Here is a 20,891-nt window from a genome sequence, read left to right on the forward strand (position 1 = left end):
ATTTTTGTACTCTTACATCTGATCAAAAAGGAATTACCATTTACACTTTGTGTAGATTCTATTTTAAATCATATCTCACTGGTGATTAAAACTGAAATTCTGGGTTCATAATCATCATCATCGTCTTATTTTTAAAATTTTTACTACTTACCTCAGGTGTCAGGATCATTTTGCCAAGTCTTCAAGTAAAACCAAAAATGTGGTTGCCTGCACTCATCTAATCGTCAATGCCTCTGGGGGAAAAAAGTATGCAGCTGCCAAGAATTGGAAAATCCCTGCTGTAGGGCATGAGTGAGTTGATATACAAATCTGTGCAGAATTATACATGCATATAGGTGTAGATGTGACAAGAATGGCCTAAAAACTAGAAAATCTGAATTCCTTTTTCTAATTATATTTTTTGATTTATCATGTTTATTTACACAATTTTTGACTTCGTGAAAATTGACTAGAAATAAACTGATTCTCCATAATTAAAGATAAGCAAATTGCAACATTTGAGAGACGCAAATTTAGATTTTTACGTGATGTTGATGTTTGTTTTGTCTGTCATCCTAAACAAGTAGGAAAATGAAAGAAGTAAAAAGTAAGTTTCAAGAACCAAGATAAAAATAAATATTTTAACTTTGAAATGGTGTGGGCTTTGAATCTTTTTGTGAAATGAGGACTTGAAATTTATTGCTCTATTTATTTTTTTTTTATCTCTCTCCAGATGGCTAGAGGCTTGTATAACAAACAAAGAGAAGGTTCCTGAAGAGGACTTTGAAATTGATGTCCTTGAAGCAAGGAGGGAGAAAGAACAATCAGAAACATCCATAATTACTGAAAATGATAGAGATAAAACTGATGCACCAAATGGCGATGGACAAGTTAAAGAGGCCTCGGAAAATACTCATCAAAACCAAAGGCACAAGTCTTCTGCAGAAAATATGAAAAAGAATGACGAACAGACAGAGACCACCGCTGCTGCTGGAGGTAGAAGTGAGAGAACAAACTCGGATCATAATTCATCCACACATGATTGCCAGCAAAGATTACCATCCGATCAAACACCAAGTCCAACTGTGAGTTTTTACAGACCTTCCAACTCCTCATTTTTTTTTTTGACAGGGATTTTTCTTTGCTTTTTTTTGGTTTTTTGGGGGGTTTTTTGCTTCTAGGCTTTTAAAGAAATCTATCACGACAGTTCAAAATTGTTAATCCTAACTTTTCCTTGAGTTTTTCTTTTACAACGATGATATGGAATGTTTACATTTATTGTGTTACTCAATTTGTCTTTGTTTATTGCATCAGGATGATGATGATGATAATGACAATCATCATAATTTTCATCATCATCATCATCAAATTTTCCTGAATTTTGTTTTTGAAAAGTTGACAAATCTGTACTAACAGCTTTATTTTTTTCTCTCTCATGTCATGGATTGACAACCTGCTTACCAATTACAAAACAAGACAAAGGAAAATGTTAAGGCTTTCTCAAGGGGAGACTCTGACGCTAGTGGTGGCGCAGCTGGAAACACCATTCACAATGTAGATAGTGGTAAAAAGGTAGCATGTCAACCCAATCAGACTGATAATATCAAAGCTACTTACAGTAATACACCTACCATCAACACGCCCTTGCACAGGAGGAAAAAGAAATTGGTGAGCGTGTATAACTTTGATTTGATATCGTTTTATTAATTGTCCTTGTTTTTAGTGTGATTAACACATAGATTATCATCTCAATGGTGCTACAACTGGAGATAACCCTCACAATGAAGATAAAATATCTTTGTTTTTAGCATACAAATAGATATATTATAATCTCGTTCATATTTGTGACAGGCTTTCTATAGCCAATTTATGCACCAGAATCCTGCCTCTTTGTAAATATACATAGCATTGATCAAAGTTCTTTTACAAATAAGTAAAATGGTGAACTGATGATTATATTATTGAATACTGGTAAAGAACTCTGATTGCAAACATTCAGACAATACTCATCAGAGAATGATTCAATGCAATATCTTCCAGTCATTCTAAGAGACATTTATACTAATACAACTCCTAAAATGTTTAAAGCATTCCTATTTTACTGAAACAGTATGTCCGATCTTCTCAAAGATAATTTCTTTTACATTCTGTGAGATTTGAAAAATCTTTCTCTGTTGGGACCCCAAAAGTATGCAACAGATTAGATGAAAGAATCAAAGACGCCCCCAAGCTCAGTAATTTTAGGAAACATTCCTATTCAGACAGGCTTATAGTATTTGCGTTTTGTGTTACCTATTGTCTTCCTATGTGTAGCGCCTTAGAGCACTGTGTGGATTCTGGGCATGTATAGATTAATTATTACAATTACAATATTAATTTCTTTGCATTAATTTTTTTGGGGGTTTTTTCAGGCTTTACAAGGACCATTAGAATCACCTTCATCCACATCAACGCCTCTTGGTCTAATTAAAGGGGGAGGAGAAACGCCCGGTACATTCCAGCATCCAGATTTTAGACCCAAATTCAATATTGCGGTATGTTGAGGTTTACTGATATATTTCATTGTTTATCCTTTGTGATCATCATCATCATCATCGTCATCACTACAGTTCTCATCACCATCATGAAGATGACAAGGACGTTGATGATTATTATAATTAGCATCATCATCATCATCATCATCGTCGTCATCGTCATCATCATCATCATCACTTCATCATCTACCTAATGCCACTTACATGTATATCCATTTATTTCTTATTTAAAATCTTCTTGACTATTGATTGTTCTGAAAGGAAAAGAAATAGTCACAATGTAATTTTACTGATAATTTGTTATTGTTTTGAATTTCAATTCAAACAACTTTTTGACCAGAGTAAATGTGGAAGAATTATAAACTTCGGAATTTTTATTTTTTTCCACAGCAATTCTGTGGCCCAGAAACACCTCAGACCACTCGAGATTTAAACACCTCTACTGTAAGTATTACAGGATGATACTTTACTCTTTTTTTCTTAGCTTCTAAGTGCAGACCATAATCTTTTCCAATTTTCCCATCACCTCAGCATACCTGCCAACCCTTCCGCTTTTGGCGGAATCATTCCTATTTTCAATCTTCCTTTTTGTACTATTCCGCCATTGACTCTAAGATTCCGATTTACAAAAATGATGATAATGGTAAGAATCTTTTTAAAAAGAGCAAAGTGGAAGTGGGGGGGATGAAAGCGGTGAAATACCTATTTTTTGTCTCAAATTCCTATTTTCAGGCGTCCTGATTCCATTTTTGGAATGTGAAGGGTTGGCTGGTCTGCCTCAGGCCTATTGCGTGAATGCATTATTTACCAAATTCAGTCCCTTGATTGGTGGACAAAAGAATGATTACAAAGACCTTTCCACTTGGGACTGGTATCTCAGTGTTGTGGCTTGTTGCTTTAATCGATTGTTTGATTTTTAAAGTTTTGTTCACTTTTAGAAACCATCAAGCCTAAGAAGAATAGTATTTACATGTGTGTTGTCCTCTTAATAGTGTTTTGGATTTAAGTAAGGGACAGAATCTGTGATAAATACATTCACTTATTTCTGAACCGTTATACATTTTGCAAGTGCCGTAAAACACCTGAAAGCAATCAAAAATCAATCATTATAGATTATATTATCAGTACACGAATATTTTAAAAGAAAAAATTATAATTATATTGTGATTGATTGATAAGAAGCAAATGAATTATTAGCCCTATGGAGTTGAAATGTAGCATTTTAAAATTTGTTAATGTCTAGTTTTATTTCTATCCAATTTCACTTTCAGCCACTTGGGGAAGTGTTTAGCCGACAGATTAAAAAGGCAGCTCAAAATGCTGCAGATCTCTACCCTGATGAGGCACCACCATCTAGTCAATCTCAGCCAGTGAGTAATAACATGAATTTTATTTCACACGCTCTTAATGAGAAGCAGAAGTCGTGACGTCAAACTCTTCTCTTTTCCGATTCAAATGTCAAAATTCCTTGCAGAAGTGTGAAACCAGTCCTCTGGAATGACTAACAATGAATAAAACAAAAAAAATATAGCGCAATATCCACTAAATGTGCTCAAAGCGCTTTACAAAGGGTCCCTGACCAACAGCAACACGTCACATGTAGAACGAGACATGTCACCTGTTAGGCGATTTTACAATTTTCTCCGACAGAGACAACACTGTTGACGAACAGGTACTCATTTTACACCTGAGTACAGTGAGAGAATGTTATTAAAGAGTATTTTCCAAGAACTCAACTATGCACTGGGCGAGGCTCGAACCCAGGATCTTCCGATCCGAAAGCAAGTGTCATACCAGAAGACCACATAGCCTCACACACATGTTTTTGGCATACTGTTAAATGGTATTACTTTGCCTCAAGGGGTAACTTTGCCTCTACCTATGTGGAGCCTTTTTGGGATTTTCATGCCAGTTGCAGTAATTTTCCTTGTTAGAGGACTTGATTTTATATCAAAATATATTACTGTCACAAAACTAGAGATATTCCAATTTGTCCAAATCCATAGAGGCAACATTTCCCCTTGAGGCTAAGTTACCCCATTTGATGTTTATAGAATTTTTCAAATTATTATACGAGACCAAAATGGTATTGCATGCTGTATGTGAAGCTAAGGCAAAATTTATTCAGGGTTGCAGTTTTCCACTTTTTTTCCCCATGATGAATTAAAATGGCTTTGTTTGCCAAAAATGAGCAACACATAATTTTGACATTGCTGCTTTAGTTTTTGCTTAAAGTGTTCAGCTTCTTGATTATTTGCAGTATTCAAACCAGGAAAACCAATGATCTTCTATCTCAGCCTCATATTGAAGATGCTTACATTTTTTCTTAAAATTTATCTTCCAAACTAGTGATATAACCTAAAAGTAAAAGTGTCCCATGCATTGTTAACTTTTTAAAAATTCCCATTGTTTATTAAGATTTTATTTTGTTTTTAGTTTTTATTTATTTATATACATTTTTGCTGTTTCTTTTCTATCTACTAAAGAAATCTAGTAGGTGTGTGTATGTGTTTATGGAAATGTTTTCTTTTTGAATTTTTGTTTCCATAGGTAAATAATAAATTGAGCTAACTTTTTTAAAAAATTCATCTTCTTCGTTGGTGAAGGAATACCGTTGTCTTCCTCAGCGCTGTCAGGGGCCCAAACAGCTTAGTCTGCAGAGGTATGGTACCAGACTTTTAAAAAATTAAATTGTGATGTCTCATTCTCTTATTCACAAACTTAATCTACATACTTTCAGCCTGAACTACCTCCCCTTCATGGAGTGATCATTGCAGTAGCCAAAAAGCTGGGTCGTAATCATGCAACTTACAACAGTCTAGTGGTGGATCTTGGAGGAGATTACTCCTGGCAATACAACGACTCGGTTACACATTTTGTCTTCCAAGTAAGTTGATGCAGAGAGCGGGGGGAAAAATAATGTTATTTTCTTGTTGTTTATGGTAAATATATATTTCAAGAACTTGTCATTATATGAGAAAAAATGTCATAGCATTTTTTATGTGATGTTAGAGCAAATTTTATTTAATGTTGAAGATTGCTAAATTGAAAAAAAATAAAAATTATAAGGTGTTGAATATTTGAATTTATATAAAATCACATAGATATGCTTTTGAAATGTTTCCATCGTACTTGGAAATTGTCTTATCTTTCATAATTTGATTTGAAATGTATTTGATTATTGCTTCTTTGTTACAGATTTAATTTGGGTAGAACATATTTATTATATTTTTTATATTTACCTCATTTCAGGGCAGGGTGAATGACACAAACAAAGAATTCCGAACAGCTAGAAGTGATGGCAAATTAATTGTTTCCCCACATTGGCTGACAATGGTGAGTTGCTTTGGCATAGTATTATTTAACCGACAACATAACTATTTTCATGTTGAATATGAATGTTTACATCATCAAATTTTTGAATATTTCTATTTTGGTACTTGAGGTTGGAATCTTTACATCTGTAAGGTTTGGCTTATTTTTATTTATACTGATTTAGATTGTCTAGCTAACGTTCTTATCAATATATTTTTTTCATTCCAGTGCAAGGAACAAGGGTGTCGAGTGGATGAAAGTCTTTTTCCACATCATTACAATCCATTGGTAAGTTTTATTCCCTGAGCAAAGTCATTTGATATAACAAAAACAAACAAAAATAATAAATACATTTTTTCAAAATGAAATGAAATGATAAAAAGGAAAAAATAAAGAGCAACGTTATCTGTCTATTTCCTAATGAACAGCGTTTGCTGGTTTGCAGACACTGTGATTTTTTTTTTTTTAATTATAACACAAAAGCACATTTTTTACAAGGTGGAAATTTTATCACAAATTAACAATATTCATGAGAAAAATTATATCTTCAAAAAATGTGCTTTTCATTTTATTTTGTGATAAAAAAATCAAATTGTATGTAAAACAGGAATTACTATAGGTGAATCAGCACAAGGTAGGCTTTAGTTGTTAACTCGAGGCCTAACATAGTGAGGACCCTGCAAACAGGAACCTAAACTGTGAAATTCTGAGAGAGATTCATTTTTCATTTTAGTCTATGAAATAATGCATTAGAATGAAATCTGCTCAGTTGCTTAAAGATTTATTTTTTGTAACATTTTTTTGTAGTTCATCTTGTTTTCCCTCCCTTCCAGGCAATAGGGGGAGCATCAGCCAAGGAAACCCCATCTAAAAGTTTGAGAGCTACTCGCAATAGAGCCTTACCAGTTGACACTCCTTCAAGGACAGTCAATGGTAAAACACCTTCCAGAAAGATGCCTGTGCTTGACATACAAGCAGTAGCAAGAAAAACACCAGCATCTTTATCGAAAACGTCAGACTCAAGGAAAGAGTCAACGGAGACAACTTCAAGTGGGGAGAATGAGAAAGCCAGGTTTGTATTATTAGACTTGGGCCAAATTTTAGATGTGTCCTTATGTTCAATTAGAATGGATCCTTGAGTGTTTTAAGCTTTTGTGCAAGTCTTATTGAATTGCAATCATAGGCTTAGGAAATTTGTATAAATGATTATTTTGCTTTGTTGAATTGTGGTATGACAACCAGGTCCCTGTTTGAATACTGTAGTGGATAGAGCAAAGTTGCATCCTTGGAAAAGATTATTTACTCACATTTTTTCACCTTATTCAAATGTAAAATGAATACCTAGTGGGCAACAGTTTTTCCTTAGCTGAAAAGAATTTTCGTAGCGCCTTACATGTGATATGTCTCATCTTACATATTAACAATGTTGCTTTTCACTTGGGCTTTGAGCACTTTCAGTGGGCTGAGCTTTTAAAAAAAAAAAATCTGACACAACTGATGTTTAGTTTTCGTACAAATTATCTATATTAGGGAGGGTAAAAGGATTTATTTCAGTTTGTAGTTTGTAAATTACATTTGCGACACAGCATGTGTGCGTACACCTCAAATATCGGTGATTCAGATAATTCCTTTTGGTTAAATTATTTTTAAAGATCCTTTAAACTTCCAATATGACCATACCTAATTTACAAGAACTTCACTTGAGATCATATTTTCTAGTTTGCTGAGGACAAGAGAGAGTCCCAATTTTTGCCACCAATTTGTTTTTTTAAGGTCAGTAACTCCTCTCTAAAGTAATTATTGGGTGCAAACCATTTTTACTGCTATGTTGATGGTACCAGTGAAAAGAAATGATATTAGGAATGCCACATCTAAATGTGTCTTATTAAGTTTTGCTAACCAGTGATGCTTCTTTCCAACAAATTACACAGTCCACAGAGAAATGTCAACCTGGTATCAGAGGCTTCACATGTAAAACAGGCTAATGACATTCCCCAAAGTAAAGCTGAGGATGAGACAAGCACTTCCTCCGTGAACAATGAAAAAATTATTCCAATCGATGAAGACAAGAATTCAGCTCAAGGGAATGTAAGCATCTCTTTTCGTAGTTTTGTTATAGAACATCGTTAAACTAGAGCTATTAGTTAATTATTGAAATAACAACTTTCAAGACAACTGTACTCTGTCAATATTAATGCTTAACTCAATTTAATACAAAAGATATAAAGTAACTAGTATTTTAATGTCAATCTAAACGTCATACTTTGGTGCTAAGATAAAAGTAGTCTTTCAGAGCCATTAGGCCCATGGATCTAAGTTTATCCTGGTTTGTATAGCATGAAATGGAGAAAAGCAATTGCTTGCTACCCTCTGGATAGGATGCTAGTCTATTGAAAAGTACTTTCCACTAGCTCTTGCAGATCCTGCTACCCAATCACTGCTGGGTGGGCATGGGAGGCAAGAAAAAGGTTGGGAAAAAAATTTTCTCATCTTCAAATGGGATCGATCTTGGTCTCTTTGTGTGTGAAGCGAGTGCTCTACCAACTGAGCTATTGGGACCCCCACTTTGGTACTAAATATCCCTATTAATTTGATTTCATTCTAAAAACATATATCTGTACCGAAGATTGAAATATTGTGTTAGATGTGATAAAACAACCCATGTTTAAGTATGAGGTTAATTGATGTTATTTGTATAATATTGATATAAATATTCCCTTTATTAGAAATCTCTGGATTCAAAGAGTCAGGAGATGAAGGATGCTTTAGCGAAGACTTTAGGAACCGTGTTGGAAGAAGCTTCAAGGTTAGTGTCATTGTATAGTGGCTGTCCAAGATTTTCATTTGCTTTTTCAATTCATAGTTTTTTGCTGTTGTGGGTTTTTTTTTGCTGCATGTTTTTTGTTTAATATATTTACCATTGTCTCATAATTCTCCAAAGACCATACATTTTTCAAATTTTGTCAAAGAGAATTTAAAAATTATTGTCATTTTATCCTTGCTCTAATTTCAGATCTAAGAAGACAAAGAAAAAGAAAGGCAGATTAGCCAAATGTGAGTTTTTAGTGCTGTAGATTTTTGTTTGTTCTGTTAAGAAGTTTTAGGCACTGAAATAATGTTTTATATATATTTTCTTATATATTCTTCTCATTTTGAATTAGGCAATAAACACATTTTTTAATTATTTCTGTGGAAACATTTCAGTTAAAATTTGCTTTCTTATGTTGTTTAAGTTGTTCCTAATGTATTTGATTTATTTTATAAACCATGAACTTTGGCTATCTACAGATGTGAATAAAATATTTAAATAGGTAAATTTACAAAGGACTCATGATTAAAGTTATGCCTGATTCAAAATCTAGTCTTAAATATTCTCGTCAACACATGTTTTATTGCCTGTCTGTTTTAACCGTAAACTTTCAAGAGCTTGTTGAAACTGTTTGAAATTTCTACTTTTTCTTGTTGCATCTATCAGTGAGCGGTGGCCAACTGAGTACATCTGGAGTAAAGACACCTGAAAACGGATCAAGAACTGGGACACCATCTTCCTGGTCCACAAAGGGTGAGAAACAGATTGTTGTTTTCTTTTGCCCAAATAAAGATATAGTTCCAATCAAGTTCTTTTATTTTTATTTTATTTTTTTTTTTTTGCTAAATAATTGTGTATACAATGTTAACTTCACCTTTCTTGGTATTTAAAAAAAATATATCATCTTTTTCAGTTACTTTAACTTAACAAATCGTGTTGTGTTTTCAATTCTATTTATTTCATTCTTTTATCAGAGCCGGAGAAAAATGTCAATCAATTTCCTGAACCATCTCAGAGCTTGCAGGTAACCTGGGATGATCCAACTGAAAGGTAAATATTCTTTGCAATGTTCTCCCATGATAATCCCATTTTTCATTCTCCTCTCTCTTTTTTATTGTATGTTTTTGACTTCTTTATGTATCTGCCTTTTTACTGAGAATTTCAAAGCATTACAGTAACTAAATATATGTTTTATAATATCATTACCAAGAGCATTTTGTTGTTGTTGGCATAATGAGCTTACATACCTTTACTTTTTGTAATTCAAAGACATTAAATGTTATTCATTACTCCCATTACAAGGAGTGCAGGTTTGATTATATAATTCAAAAGCAGGTTGCAAGTTCTCCTATCTCTTTTTTATTGTATGTTTTTGACTTCTTTATGTATCTGCCTTTTTACTGAGAATTTCAAAGCATTACATTAACTAAATATATGTTTTATAATATCATTACCAAGAGCATTTTGTTGTTGTTGGCATAATGAGCTTACATACCTTTACTTTTTGTAATTCAAAGACATTAAATGTTGTTCATTACTCCCATTACAAGGAGTGCAGGTTTGATTATATAATTCAAAAGCAAGTTGCACTCGACTGTGTGAAAAGAAAAGATTGGAAAACAGAATTAGAAAAAAAAATGGGATTTAAACTTTGTCATTTAAACAAAAAGAGAGAGCGTGAGAGAGAAAAAAAAAAGGTACAGCTCGTAAACATTTCAGTCATTGTAACACCTTTGCTCTAAATTCAAATCCTGTCCCTGTGATCTTAATTTCTTTTTTTAGTTTCTAGCACTATCCTATTTAAATTTGTAAGAATTCTATTTTACAGTTTTATAACCATTGAGTCATTGTTAATATCTGGCATCTCATTTAAAAGATTTGATGTGTTTTTTGGGTTTTTAAAAAAAAATAATTGGTAAACTAAGTCATTATCCTATTAGGTAAATGCTTTTTTTTCTATTTTAGACTGGAGAAAGAGAAATTGGCCCATCGTCTCGAGAGAGTGTGTGATCCTAGTCAAAATACAGATGACTTTATGGCAGGCTTAGATTTGCCATCTGTCATTGAACAGGTAAGAATTATATTTCACTTAATTGTTAGTTTTTAGCCTTCGTGATTCTTTCAATCTGTGTCAACTCAATGGTTTATTTTTGTCTGTGTAGAATTCTGGCTCATAATTTGAATTCCTTTTTCTTTGATTTTTAAGATTCATTATTTCCATTATGTCAAATAAGGTGAACATGATGTTGTACAACATGTAGTAAAGGATTTTTATTCATTCAATTTTTATATTCATGTAATATTGAAGATTTCACGAAATTCGTAGTATGCACAATTTAACAAAATTAAATGAAGCATAAATTGATGCTATGCCCTTAGGTAATTTACTCACAACATTCCACCAGCCGGATATAAAGTACCAACACACAAAACTGCGTGTAACTTTGACTGTTTATAGTCTGATTGATACAATTTTGTAAAAACCACTCATAAAAACGGCTGGCTAAAACAATAACAAAGAGCTGAGTGATGTCAATTTCATTCCATCTGTACACGTTGGATTTTACCAGACGTGCCATCACCATGATGATCATTATTGTCATTTCCATTGTTATTGTTTTCATCGTCATCATCATCATTATCATCATCATCATCATCGTCATCATCAGTATTGTAACAGTTTGAGTGTCCTTTCAATATAAAGATAACATATGCAAATTTGAATCATGTATCTTTATATTTCCAGCCCAAAGCACCCACAACAGAAAGGTCACCAACACCAGAGGCACCATCTTTAGGTATAATGCTTTTGTTTATTCATTTTTGTAACCTTTGTTATGATTGACTGTCATGAAAAGTGCGCATTTTTAGCAGAGCATGTCAGTAGTAAAGTATTATACTTTATTTGTTTTTATTTATTTATTTATTTATTTATTTATTTATTTTTAGATGAAGGGGTGGTTTGGCTGTGTTAATTTGCTAAGTACATAAATCATTTTTGGTCAGTCAGCCTGTAGACTCATGCAAAGCTGGATTACATAGCAAGAAATGGTGGTGCTCATTTTCCAATGCATAAATTGAATTGTATTCACTCATTAGTTTTTCAAAATCTGATTGGGAAAAAGAAAAGCGTATACTAACTTAGTTTGCCAAATGTGAAATAACCCTTAGGTCTAGGGTGAAATATGAATACTCGTAAAGTAAAAAGTAAGAGATCAAAAATGCTTCCATTTATTTCTCCTTAAGAAACAAAAAAAAAAAAAAAAAGAAATCCTAGCTTCCTACCTTGGTAAAGAGAATTATGACAAAATGTTCAAATTTAATATTTCGAATGGTCAACTGATAGTGATAGCCACTGTATTTGTTTCCACAGCGTTTCCTGTCCCTCAGCCTGCTACACATGTTTTTTCACCCCAACCAGTCACACTTCTCAGTGATGAGTCCAGTGATGGACGCTTGCCTGACAACGTTGTCAAAGAACCACCCAAGTTTTTGTTTTCAGGACTTAAAGATGAGGTAGCTTTTGGTATTTGGCATTCAATTTATTTGATTTAATTTTAATTCAAAATATATTTTTTTCTGATGCATTTTCAACTGTTTTCACACAATATATTTCATATTCAGTTTTACTGAATTGGTTATCAGACTTTAATGGCAAAATTTTAATGGATTTGTAAAACCTGAAAAAAAGCCTTTTAGCTTGATTTTACAAAATACACTGTCGATTCAGTTTAAATTGACCTTATTCTAAATTCTTTTTAGGATTCAAATTTCATATCTCACACCAACTCTTGTGAATTTGTTAACTTTTAAAACAATGTTAAACTTGTTAACCCTCTCTTTACCAACTACAGTAAAATCATCACATTTGTTATGATCGATGTGTACTTATTTATGAATTTTTGATTTAGTCAGATTTCTTTTGTTCATCACAAAATTTGAAGTAAAATCTTTATTAAATTTATAAGAATGTAATGTTGTTCTGTACAGCTTGTTTTGCAAAATAAAAATTTTTTTGTTAGCATTCCTTTAGGTTTGAGTCTAAAAAATCAATTTTGACATTTTGGGAAAAATACTGAGAATGGTCGGTATGGAGAGGGTTAAGCTGATTCTTGACACTAATTTTTAAAAATATTGGCAAAGGTAAAAGACAACTATATAAGAGACCTGAGAAGTAATTCAAATTGAACTGCTATGACCTTGAGGACTATCTAGTGATAAGACAAGAATGAAACAGAAATTATATTTATATTGATCAAGGAGGAAAAGACTATGACGAACACCAAGAGTAAATGCTAATGGTCTCAAATAAGCCTGACAAGTTTTTATATTTCATCTTTTGACACATGGAGAGAAGCGACTGATGACTTACATTCTCTCTCTATTGATTTCAGGAAAGAGTGGAATATGGAGCCTTGGTGGAAGAATTGGGTGGGAAGGTTTTGGAAAAGCAACACTTTGATCCAGCCTGTACTCACTTAGTTGTTGGTATGTAGGAGGCATGCTGAGCCTGTAACTTTACACTTTAATGATTTATTACTGGTTGGGATGAGTAAGTAATGGTCAGTATCAATTTATCATTCGTTTAAAAATAGACTTGACAAATAATGGAAGGAACAAGAAATACTATAATATGACTACAAACAAAAACTCAACACTGGTCGTGTGAGAACCTGGTCAGATAAAGAAGAACTGGAGTACAGCGATGAAGATATATAAGAATCTGTGACAGAAATCAATGCTAAGTACAGCTATTATCTAAGTACTAATTTGAATGCACACATTTTAATCGAATTGATTTATTTTTCCTTAAAAACAGCCCAGCCAGTGAGGAATGAGAAATACTTGTCATCTCTGGCAGCAGGAAAGTGGGTATTACACAAATCCTACCTGGAAGCGTGTAGAAGAGAAAGCAAACTGGTTTCGGTAAGTGTATGAAAAATATAATTTATTATGTTTTATTGAATTGGAATTTGATAATAGTCCATGGGATTAGTAGCCATTAATTTGTAAAATTACTGAAATGTTTAATTAATTAATTTTGGGGCAGAGGAGGGGAGAACAGAAGTTTTAAAATGGTATTCGTTTGAGCGCTGTGAGGAGCATCATAATTTTTTAAAAATTTCTCAATCATTATAATAAATGACTTATAAATGTGAAATAAGTTGAAAGGAGCCGAAAATAATCGATGCACTTATCAAAGGCCCATCTGGATCCTGTGTGGTTTTATAAAAAAAAATATTTTTGATGCCATGGTCTTTAAATTGTTTCTAGAAGATATCATATGATTGATAGAATACTACAAACTGACTCATTGTTGATGCTTTTAATAACTTCCTCAGGAGGAAATGCACGAATGGGGAAGCCAGGCCACCATGTCAATTATGCAAAACATGACCTCACAGGCCTTCAATCTTGCCTTGGCTGCACATAAGTGGAGGAAAAAAGTGTCTTCAGTGAGGAAGGTAGCCTGCCTATTTCATGTTTATTGTATTCCCCCCCCCCCCCCCCCCCCCCCCCCCCCCAAGAAGTCGAGGCTTTTAATCTCAGATCTCACCGTTGCCTTTTGACATTTCCGTCCCATTCTATGTCACAGGTTTGACATCACCCAACTCTTTGTTATTGCGTCCAGAGCCTGTTTTATATACCGGGGAAAAGCTGTGTTTTACAAATGTGCACTATTATTATTATTATTATTATTATTATTATTATTATTATTATTATTATTATTATTATTATTGTTTTTAGTCTACCAGACAGTTTATTAGTTCTTGCTAACTTTGAATAGATTATAAACGTTAACGTTATGTATTATTTTGTATGTTTGATACAATTGTTTTTTTAATTACCAAATGCCAAAAAAAAAAAGAGGTTAAGAATTGGAGAAAAAAAACTCTCTGTTGTGATCTCGTGAGGCATTTTAAAAACAAGTTTTATAGTTATTGATATCATCTTCATCGTCATCATTGTCATCAATCTCCATCATCATCACCACCCCCTCCCCCACCCCTAATTGACAATTCAATCACCATATCAATCTCTCATCCTTGATCAGACGAATCCCACTTGCAAGGGAGCATTTGATGGTTGGAAAGTAATGCTCTGTGTTGGGAGGCAAAAGGCTGATAACTTCAAACGGTTGCTGCAAGCCGGTGGGGCCGATGTTGTGGCCACAAGGTATGACACCTGCTCTCAAATCATCGTGTACTTTGTGAATATAATATTGAGTTCAAAATCCTCTGATATGAACCAGGCTAGTGGAAATTTTCATAGAAGATTATTGCCAAATGAAAAGCTGAATTTAGACATTAATGTATAGTATACCTCTATGTAACTCAATTAACTATAGGTCTGTTCTGTTTGGATAATACACTATTTTCATCTCTAATTCCCAGGACTCCGTTACCTGATGACCTTAATATCACCCATGCTTTCCTGGATTTGGTCAAAGTTGAGATCCCTCAGGTATGATTTTGTGTTTTTGTAAGGTTATACTCTTTCTTTTTGTCTTTCTTTCTTTCTTTCTTCTTTCCTCTAACTGTTCCTGCCTTCTTCCCACCCATCCCCTCTCTGTCTCTCTCTGTCTCTCTCTCTCTCTCTCTTTCTCTCTCTCTCTCTCTCTCTCTCTCTCTCTCTCTCTCTCTCTCTCTCTCTCTCTCTCTCTCTCTCCCCCCTCTCTCTCTCTCTTTCATTATCAAAATTTTCTCCTCCCTTCCACACCCCCTCCTCATGAATTTGATCCGTCTTGCACTTGACCACATGTTCATACCTATCACTGCCACCTTTCTCTCCATTTCCTCCTTACTCATTATAATCATTTTTTCAAAATGATTTCAAAAAATGATTTCTTCTGTTTGATATCGATGGTTGTAGGAGGATTTGATCCAACTGATAAACCTTGGCACGTATTGTCTGACTGCTGAATACATTGCTGCCTATTTGACGGATGACACTTTGCCCGATCCCAGTAACTTTTGCCCTGCTGAGGTTGTGGCCCTTAGAGCCAGGTAAGTCAGATGGTCACCTCATTCTTTCCTCTTTTTCAAAAAAAAATATTTTTTTGGAGCATTTATATCACTCAATATACACTATTCATTTATAAAGCGTTTTAAAAGGGACCAACAGCAACATTTGACATGTAGTATAAGACTCGATGCCTGTTCGGCCATATTTCATTTATTTTCAGACAGAGACAACCCTCATAATGGCCAGGTACTCATTTTACACCTGAGTATGGTGAGAGAATGTGAGTAAAGAGCCTCTTTTAAAGGACTCACCTATGGGCTGCTCAGAAGGGACTTGTACCCTGGACCTTCCGGTCCAAAGACAAGTGTTATAACACATGACCACACAGCCGCATCTTCATTTCTTTCATTATTTTCAGTTGTGAGTGATGATCAATCAAGGGCTCAATCACTCGTTCAATGCTCTTTGGGCCATGTGAGGTGTTTGAGGTAACAACTGCATGGAATCTTTTTTGAAAAGGAAACAGTTGAGCGGATTTATCTTCAAGAGAGTTTTTATTTCTCTCTTGTGAATCACCTCTCCACTATTGATATGTCATTAAGATTTAACAATAATGTTTTTTTTGTAATCATCTGAGTATATCCTTTTTGGAGGAGTTCCTGTAGCATAGTCAAACTTTAGGTGGTTTCAGACTAGCAATCAAATTATTTTACTCTTGGATCTACTTCTGATCTCTAACTAGTTTTCTTTTGTCTTAACTTTTCACTTTTCATATCTTTTGGACTAGCACTAAAGTGATCCTAATGTGTCGCAAGCGCTATAAAACCCCTAAAAGCTAAAATAAAATTCTTTTCCTTCTCAATGTACCATCCTTGCAGTTTCCTGAATGAAAATATTTTAGTTATATTTTCAGTTTCCAATTAGCCTAGATTTTATGTCTTGTGTAGTATATTCTACCAAAAATATTTGTAAAATATGAATACATCTTGTTATTCTGTGATCTCCAGCTTGCCAAATCAGCCAAGTCGCAAGAGACGAGCAGCTAGTGATGAGGAAATTGGAGGAAATCGAAAAATGTCAAGAACATGAAGCAAGCGCAAATTTTTTTTTTTTTTAATATTTTGTTCACATGAAAATAATTGTTTTCTTGTGTTTTCTTTATGACCTACTTATTTCATTTTGTGGATGTGAGTGAATACTAAGCTTCAAAAAGCTGTAACTGTAAAAAAGATATTGAACAAAAATTAATATAACATCTTCAAAAATAATATTATTTGTCTTTCGTTCTTTTTGAGGGTTTTATATACTAATTTTTGTTCATGACTTTTTGTTGGGTTTAGGGGAGGGCATGGCTTACATTGTGGAAATTGATCTGAAACTGCTTATTTTTTTTGTGTGTGAAAATGAAATAATATGTAATCTCAGAGGAAAAAAATATCCAATTTTTGTCCTGAAATTCAATATAGCCATGAGGAGAGAGAGGGAGAAAGAAAGAGAGAGATAGAGACTGAGGCAGAGAGAAAGAGTGAGAAACTCATTTCCACTTGTAAACCCGTTATTATTTATAATAACCTGTATATACCTGAAAATATGCTTAACAATGTTATCATTATAATGTCTTAAGATTGGTTGTAAGACAACCGTGATCAAACTTTAGACCCCCTGATTACCGGTAATCAGAGGATCTGAGGCTTGTTTCTTTCTGCTTTGTTTGACACTGACTCATACACACTTTTTTTTTTTCATATCTGTATCTTACAGCAGTGTCTGCTATCTAATTTGTCTTCTTGTCTCATGCTTTCTTGAGCAGTATTTTGCTAGGCTATGTGGTCTAGTGGTATGACACTCGCTTTCGGATCGGAAGGTCCTGGGTTCGAGCCTCGCACTCGGCGCATAGTTGAGTCCTTGGAAAAGGGTCTTTACTCAAATTCTCTCACCGTACTCAGGTGTAAAATGAGTACCTGGCCGTTAACAGCGTTGTCTTTGTCCGAAAAATTGTAATATCGCCTAACAGGCATCATGTCCTGTCCTACATGTTAAATGTTGCTGTTGACCAGGGACCCCTTGTAAAGCGCTTTGAGCACGTTTAGTGGATATTGCGCTATATAAAAGCTCTTTTTTCTTCTTTTTTTTCTTTATTTTTTTAAAGATCTAAATTCTTTTGACTATCTCATCTTATTATCTCTTTTGCTGAAATACTTAACCTTAAAATCTTGCATGCACTTGAGACCCTTAAAAGCCAGACAAAACCGTAAAAATTTGGGAATTTGGAACAAGAACTAGAAATGAAACAATATATCTTTAAATCAACAGCAAATCAAAATACATTTTCCATTTTTTTTTTTAATGTACTATAACAAAACGGTAGTGCATATCTCGTTTTTGTGGCTTTGTGGTGCAGTGGAATGGCATGCAGCTGAAGACCTGCAGGGTTTAGAATGATAAAACAAAAAGGTGTAACAACACACTACAAGCCTCATGTCTAGTCTCACATGTTAAGTATTGTTGTTAGCTTAAAATCAATTAAGCTCAATTTTTTACCAACATTTTGTTTCTGTTTTTTTCGATCTCCTAAGTAATCATTAGGATCCACAATAGATAGTATGCGCTTGGCTAAGAAAATCACAACATTGCCATTTGAAATATAACTATGTGTAACATTGAATGTTTATAGTCTGGTTAATACAGTTTAGTGAGAATTACTCATAAACTCATAGATAGCAAAAAAACAATAACAAAGACCCGAGTGACGTCAACTTCATTCTATCTATAGTCTCTCTGTGATCAAGTCATTTATCTTATTATTTTTTTCTTTGTTGTCTATGTTACTTAAGCGGTCTTGCAAATGCTGTACAACTGAAAACAAAACACTACAAATACATCTTTTGTATAGAATTTTTAAAAGTTCACAAATATTATAATACTTTATAAATTTTCTAATTTTTAAACTATGTATGTATTTTGTGTTAAGCTTGTAAACCTCCATCCAATTTGTTGAATTACTCCTCTACATTAAGAGATATTGTTGTTGTATCGACACATGTTATTGTTTGTGATGTGTTACTAAATACTATAGGTGCCTAAGTGAAAAAGTAAAAGGGTAAAGAAAAGATATAGACTAGAAAGCAAATGCGACTCACCAATTTAAAGCAATAGAAAATAAAAGCACATTTTAGCCCTCTCTGGAGTTAGGCAAAACATGCAAAACAAGATGAGAAACAATCATGTTTAAATAATGAAAGCAACGCAAAGATGTATCTAAGGCTGTGGCTAAAGGTTATTTCGTAACATTCACCATAGAAATACTCCATACTAAGATATTTGGAAAAAAGAAGGAAAAAAATTGTTTTCCTCAGTTTTTCTGGGTTAAATAATGACAAATAAACCAAAAAAGTGACAATCTAGCATCAAAATCATAGTAGTTATAATTTTTTTAAATGTCGACAAGTTGTGGACAGAGTAGCAACTTTGTCCACACTTTTCTGAACCTTTGAGAAATCATTTCTGCTATTCTATTGGTGCTAGGACACTAGTTTTTGGTTTGTTTTTCATTATTCAACCCAGAGAAATCAATGAAAACAAAAATTCCTTTTTTTTTTTTCCAAATAACTTGGTATTGAGTATTCTTTGTGGCAAATGTTATGAAAACGACCCTTTGGTGCAGCCTCATCTTTGTAATTTAAATGTGATTTTTTTCCTCATCATTTTGTGCGTATTTCTTCTGCCTTCCAAAAAAAAGAAAAAAGAAAGACTAAGGTAGAAGCGTTATTTGATTTGTATTGCTTCAATAAGTGTGTGTCACATTTACCCTGTATAGTTTCCTTAACCTTTCGGATGTATTATATTTAATACATACTTTTGAAGACTTGGACAAATCCCTGAAACTGATGATATTATGACAAAGTGAACTAAGCTAGATGTCAAAAATTTGATTTAAGATAAGAAATGATCAGAAATGCTGTTTTTTATTTTTTAAATTTTTTTGCCTCCCTCACAGATGTTCTGAGTCTGCATTTATTTTACGTACCAGGTAATAGAGACTCATCTATTTAACCAAAAGTTCATTATTTTGCTCCCTCATGTAGTATTCTTTCCAGATGTAACATCCCAATCTACGTTTATTCTACGTAATAGAGACTCATCGACAAAAATGTCATTATTTTGCTCCCAGTTACGGTTTCTTCATTCCAGATATAACATCCCACACAGATGTTCTTCTTAATCTACATTTATTCTAACCAAAAATTCATTATTTTAATTTTAATGACAAATTCAATTTTTGGCATCTGGTTTACATTGACACCACATCATGTTGAGGCAGTGGACTATTTTCATTTTGATTTAAGAACCAACGAATACTTTGATGTGTATTATCTATCTCCACTTTTTGTATATTATTGTTCTTGTTACAATTGTAAATTCCACAATAAACATTGTAAGTAAGAGACAATTCAATCTTTTGCCCTTGTAATTTTTTTTTAAAATCAGGCAAGCATAGTGTTCATCTTCGTTTGTCCTCTACTCTACTGTGTCAAATAGACACCCCCCTCCCCCTCTCAATGTATTTTTTATCAGAATTTTTGGGCACCCGCCTAAGCATATTCGCAACACCCCCCACCCCCACTTCCCTTCTATTACATTTCAGCTCACGTAATGTGTGCTGGTAAAAGAGATAGTCTCTATGTTGTCGCAGTTATTTTACTAGCAGTATATTTGATAAAAAGAAAACTATTTTATACATCACATCTCGGCTCGCCCAAAACGCCCCCCCCCCCCCCCCCTCTATCTATGGATTGGTCAAATTGAATTCCCCCCTCCCCTACCCCCTTTCTTTGCTCAAATTACGCAACTCTCTCCCCCCCCCCCCCCCCTTTCTATTGAAAGTATACGTCCCCCATTCTGTTACGATCCCCCCTCCTTTCTATTTGATACTCTAGAGTCAGTGCTTGGAGAAAATCAGGGCTGGTAAGAGTAACTGGAGGATGTTCTTTGTAGTCTTAACGTTTCAGAAATATGAAACTGAAATAAATATTAAAATGTTGCATTTCCCCCCCCCCCCCCCCCATCCCCAGCAAGCCATATAGACCATATTTCCATTTCATGCAGTACCAGTCTCCTGATGGGCGTCTTTTTATTTTAAAAAACCACTAACAATATCCGTCGCTGCCTACAGCCAGGTAATCATTCACCCCTGAGTCTAGTGGGGTAATGTGTGTTAGGATACAACGTCAGGACCAGACTTTTCTGCTAGGGACCCCTCATAAAGCGCTTTGAGCACGTTAAGTGGA

The 20,891-nt window shown here is 33.9% G+C and overlaps 1 protein-coding gene across 2 annotated transcripts in view; it reads left to right on the plus strand.

Annotated features, from left to right (window-relative positions):
• Positions 1-20,058, plus strand: part of LOC144965789 (DNA topoisomerase 2-binding protein 1-A-like) — a 42,863-nt gene extending 22,805 nt beyond the window's left edge. For both annotated transcript variants that reach the window (XM_078901505.1, XM_078901506.1), the window contains exons 21-45: positions 157-291; positions 713-1,064; positions 1,456-1,647; positions 2,391-2,513; positions 2,904-2,957; positions 3,785-3,883; positions 5,254-5,400; positions 5,766-5,849; positions 6,057-6,116; positions 6,662-6,900; positions 7,760-7,916; positions 8,555-8,634; positions 8,842-8,882; positions 9,304-9,390; positions 9,612-9,687; positions 10,603-10,708; positions 11,384-11,435; positions 12,011-12,153; positions 13,032-13,125; positions 13,457-13,563; positions 13,980-14,102; positions 14,693-14,814; positions 15,033-15,102; positions 15,511-15,644; positions 16,611-20,058. In XM_078901505.1, coding sequence (XP_078757631.1) covers positions 157-291; positions 713-1,064; positions 1,456-1,647; positions 2,391-2,513; positions 2,904-2,957; positions 3,785-3,883; positions 5,254-5,400; positions 5,766-5,849; positions 6,057-6,116; positions 6,662-6,900; positions 7,760-7,916; positions 8,555-8,634; positions 8,842-8,882; positions 9,304-9,390; positions 9,612-9,687; positions 10,603-10,708; positions 11,384-11,435; positions 12,011-12,153; positions 13,032-13,125; positions 13,457-13,563; positions 13,980-14,102; positions 14,693-14,814; positions 15,033-15,102; positions 15,511-15,644; positions 16,611-16,692 — 2,959 coding nt within the window. In that variant the 3' untranslated portion in view covers positions 16,693-20,058. The remainder of the gene's footprint in view (positions 1-156; positions 292-712; positions 1,065-1,455; positions 1,648-2,390; positions 2,514-2,903; positions 2,958-3,784; positions 3,884-5,253; positions 5,401-5,765; positions 5,850-6,056; positions 6,117-6,661; positions 6,901-7,759; positions 7,917-8,554; positions 8,635-8,841; positions 8,883-9,303; positions 9,391-9,611; positions 9,688-10,602; positions 10,709-11,383; positions 11,436-12,010; positions 12,154-13,031; positions 13,126-13,456; positions 13,564-13,979; positions 14,103-14,692; positions 14,815-15,032; positions 15,103-15,510; positions 15,645-16,610) is intronic.
• Positions 20,059-20,891: the final 833 nt, after the last annotated feature.

The sequence above is a fragment of the Berghia stephanieae genome, chromosome 2, assembly GCF_034508935.2.
Source record: "Berghia stephanieae isolate SIO BIC M18660-M18661 chromosome 2, UCSD_Bste_1.3, whole genome shotgun sequence".
NCBI classification, from domain to species: Eukaryota; Metazoa; Mollusca; class Gastropoda; order Nudibranchia; family Aeolidiidae; genus Berghia; species Berghia stephanieae.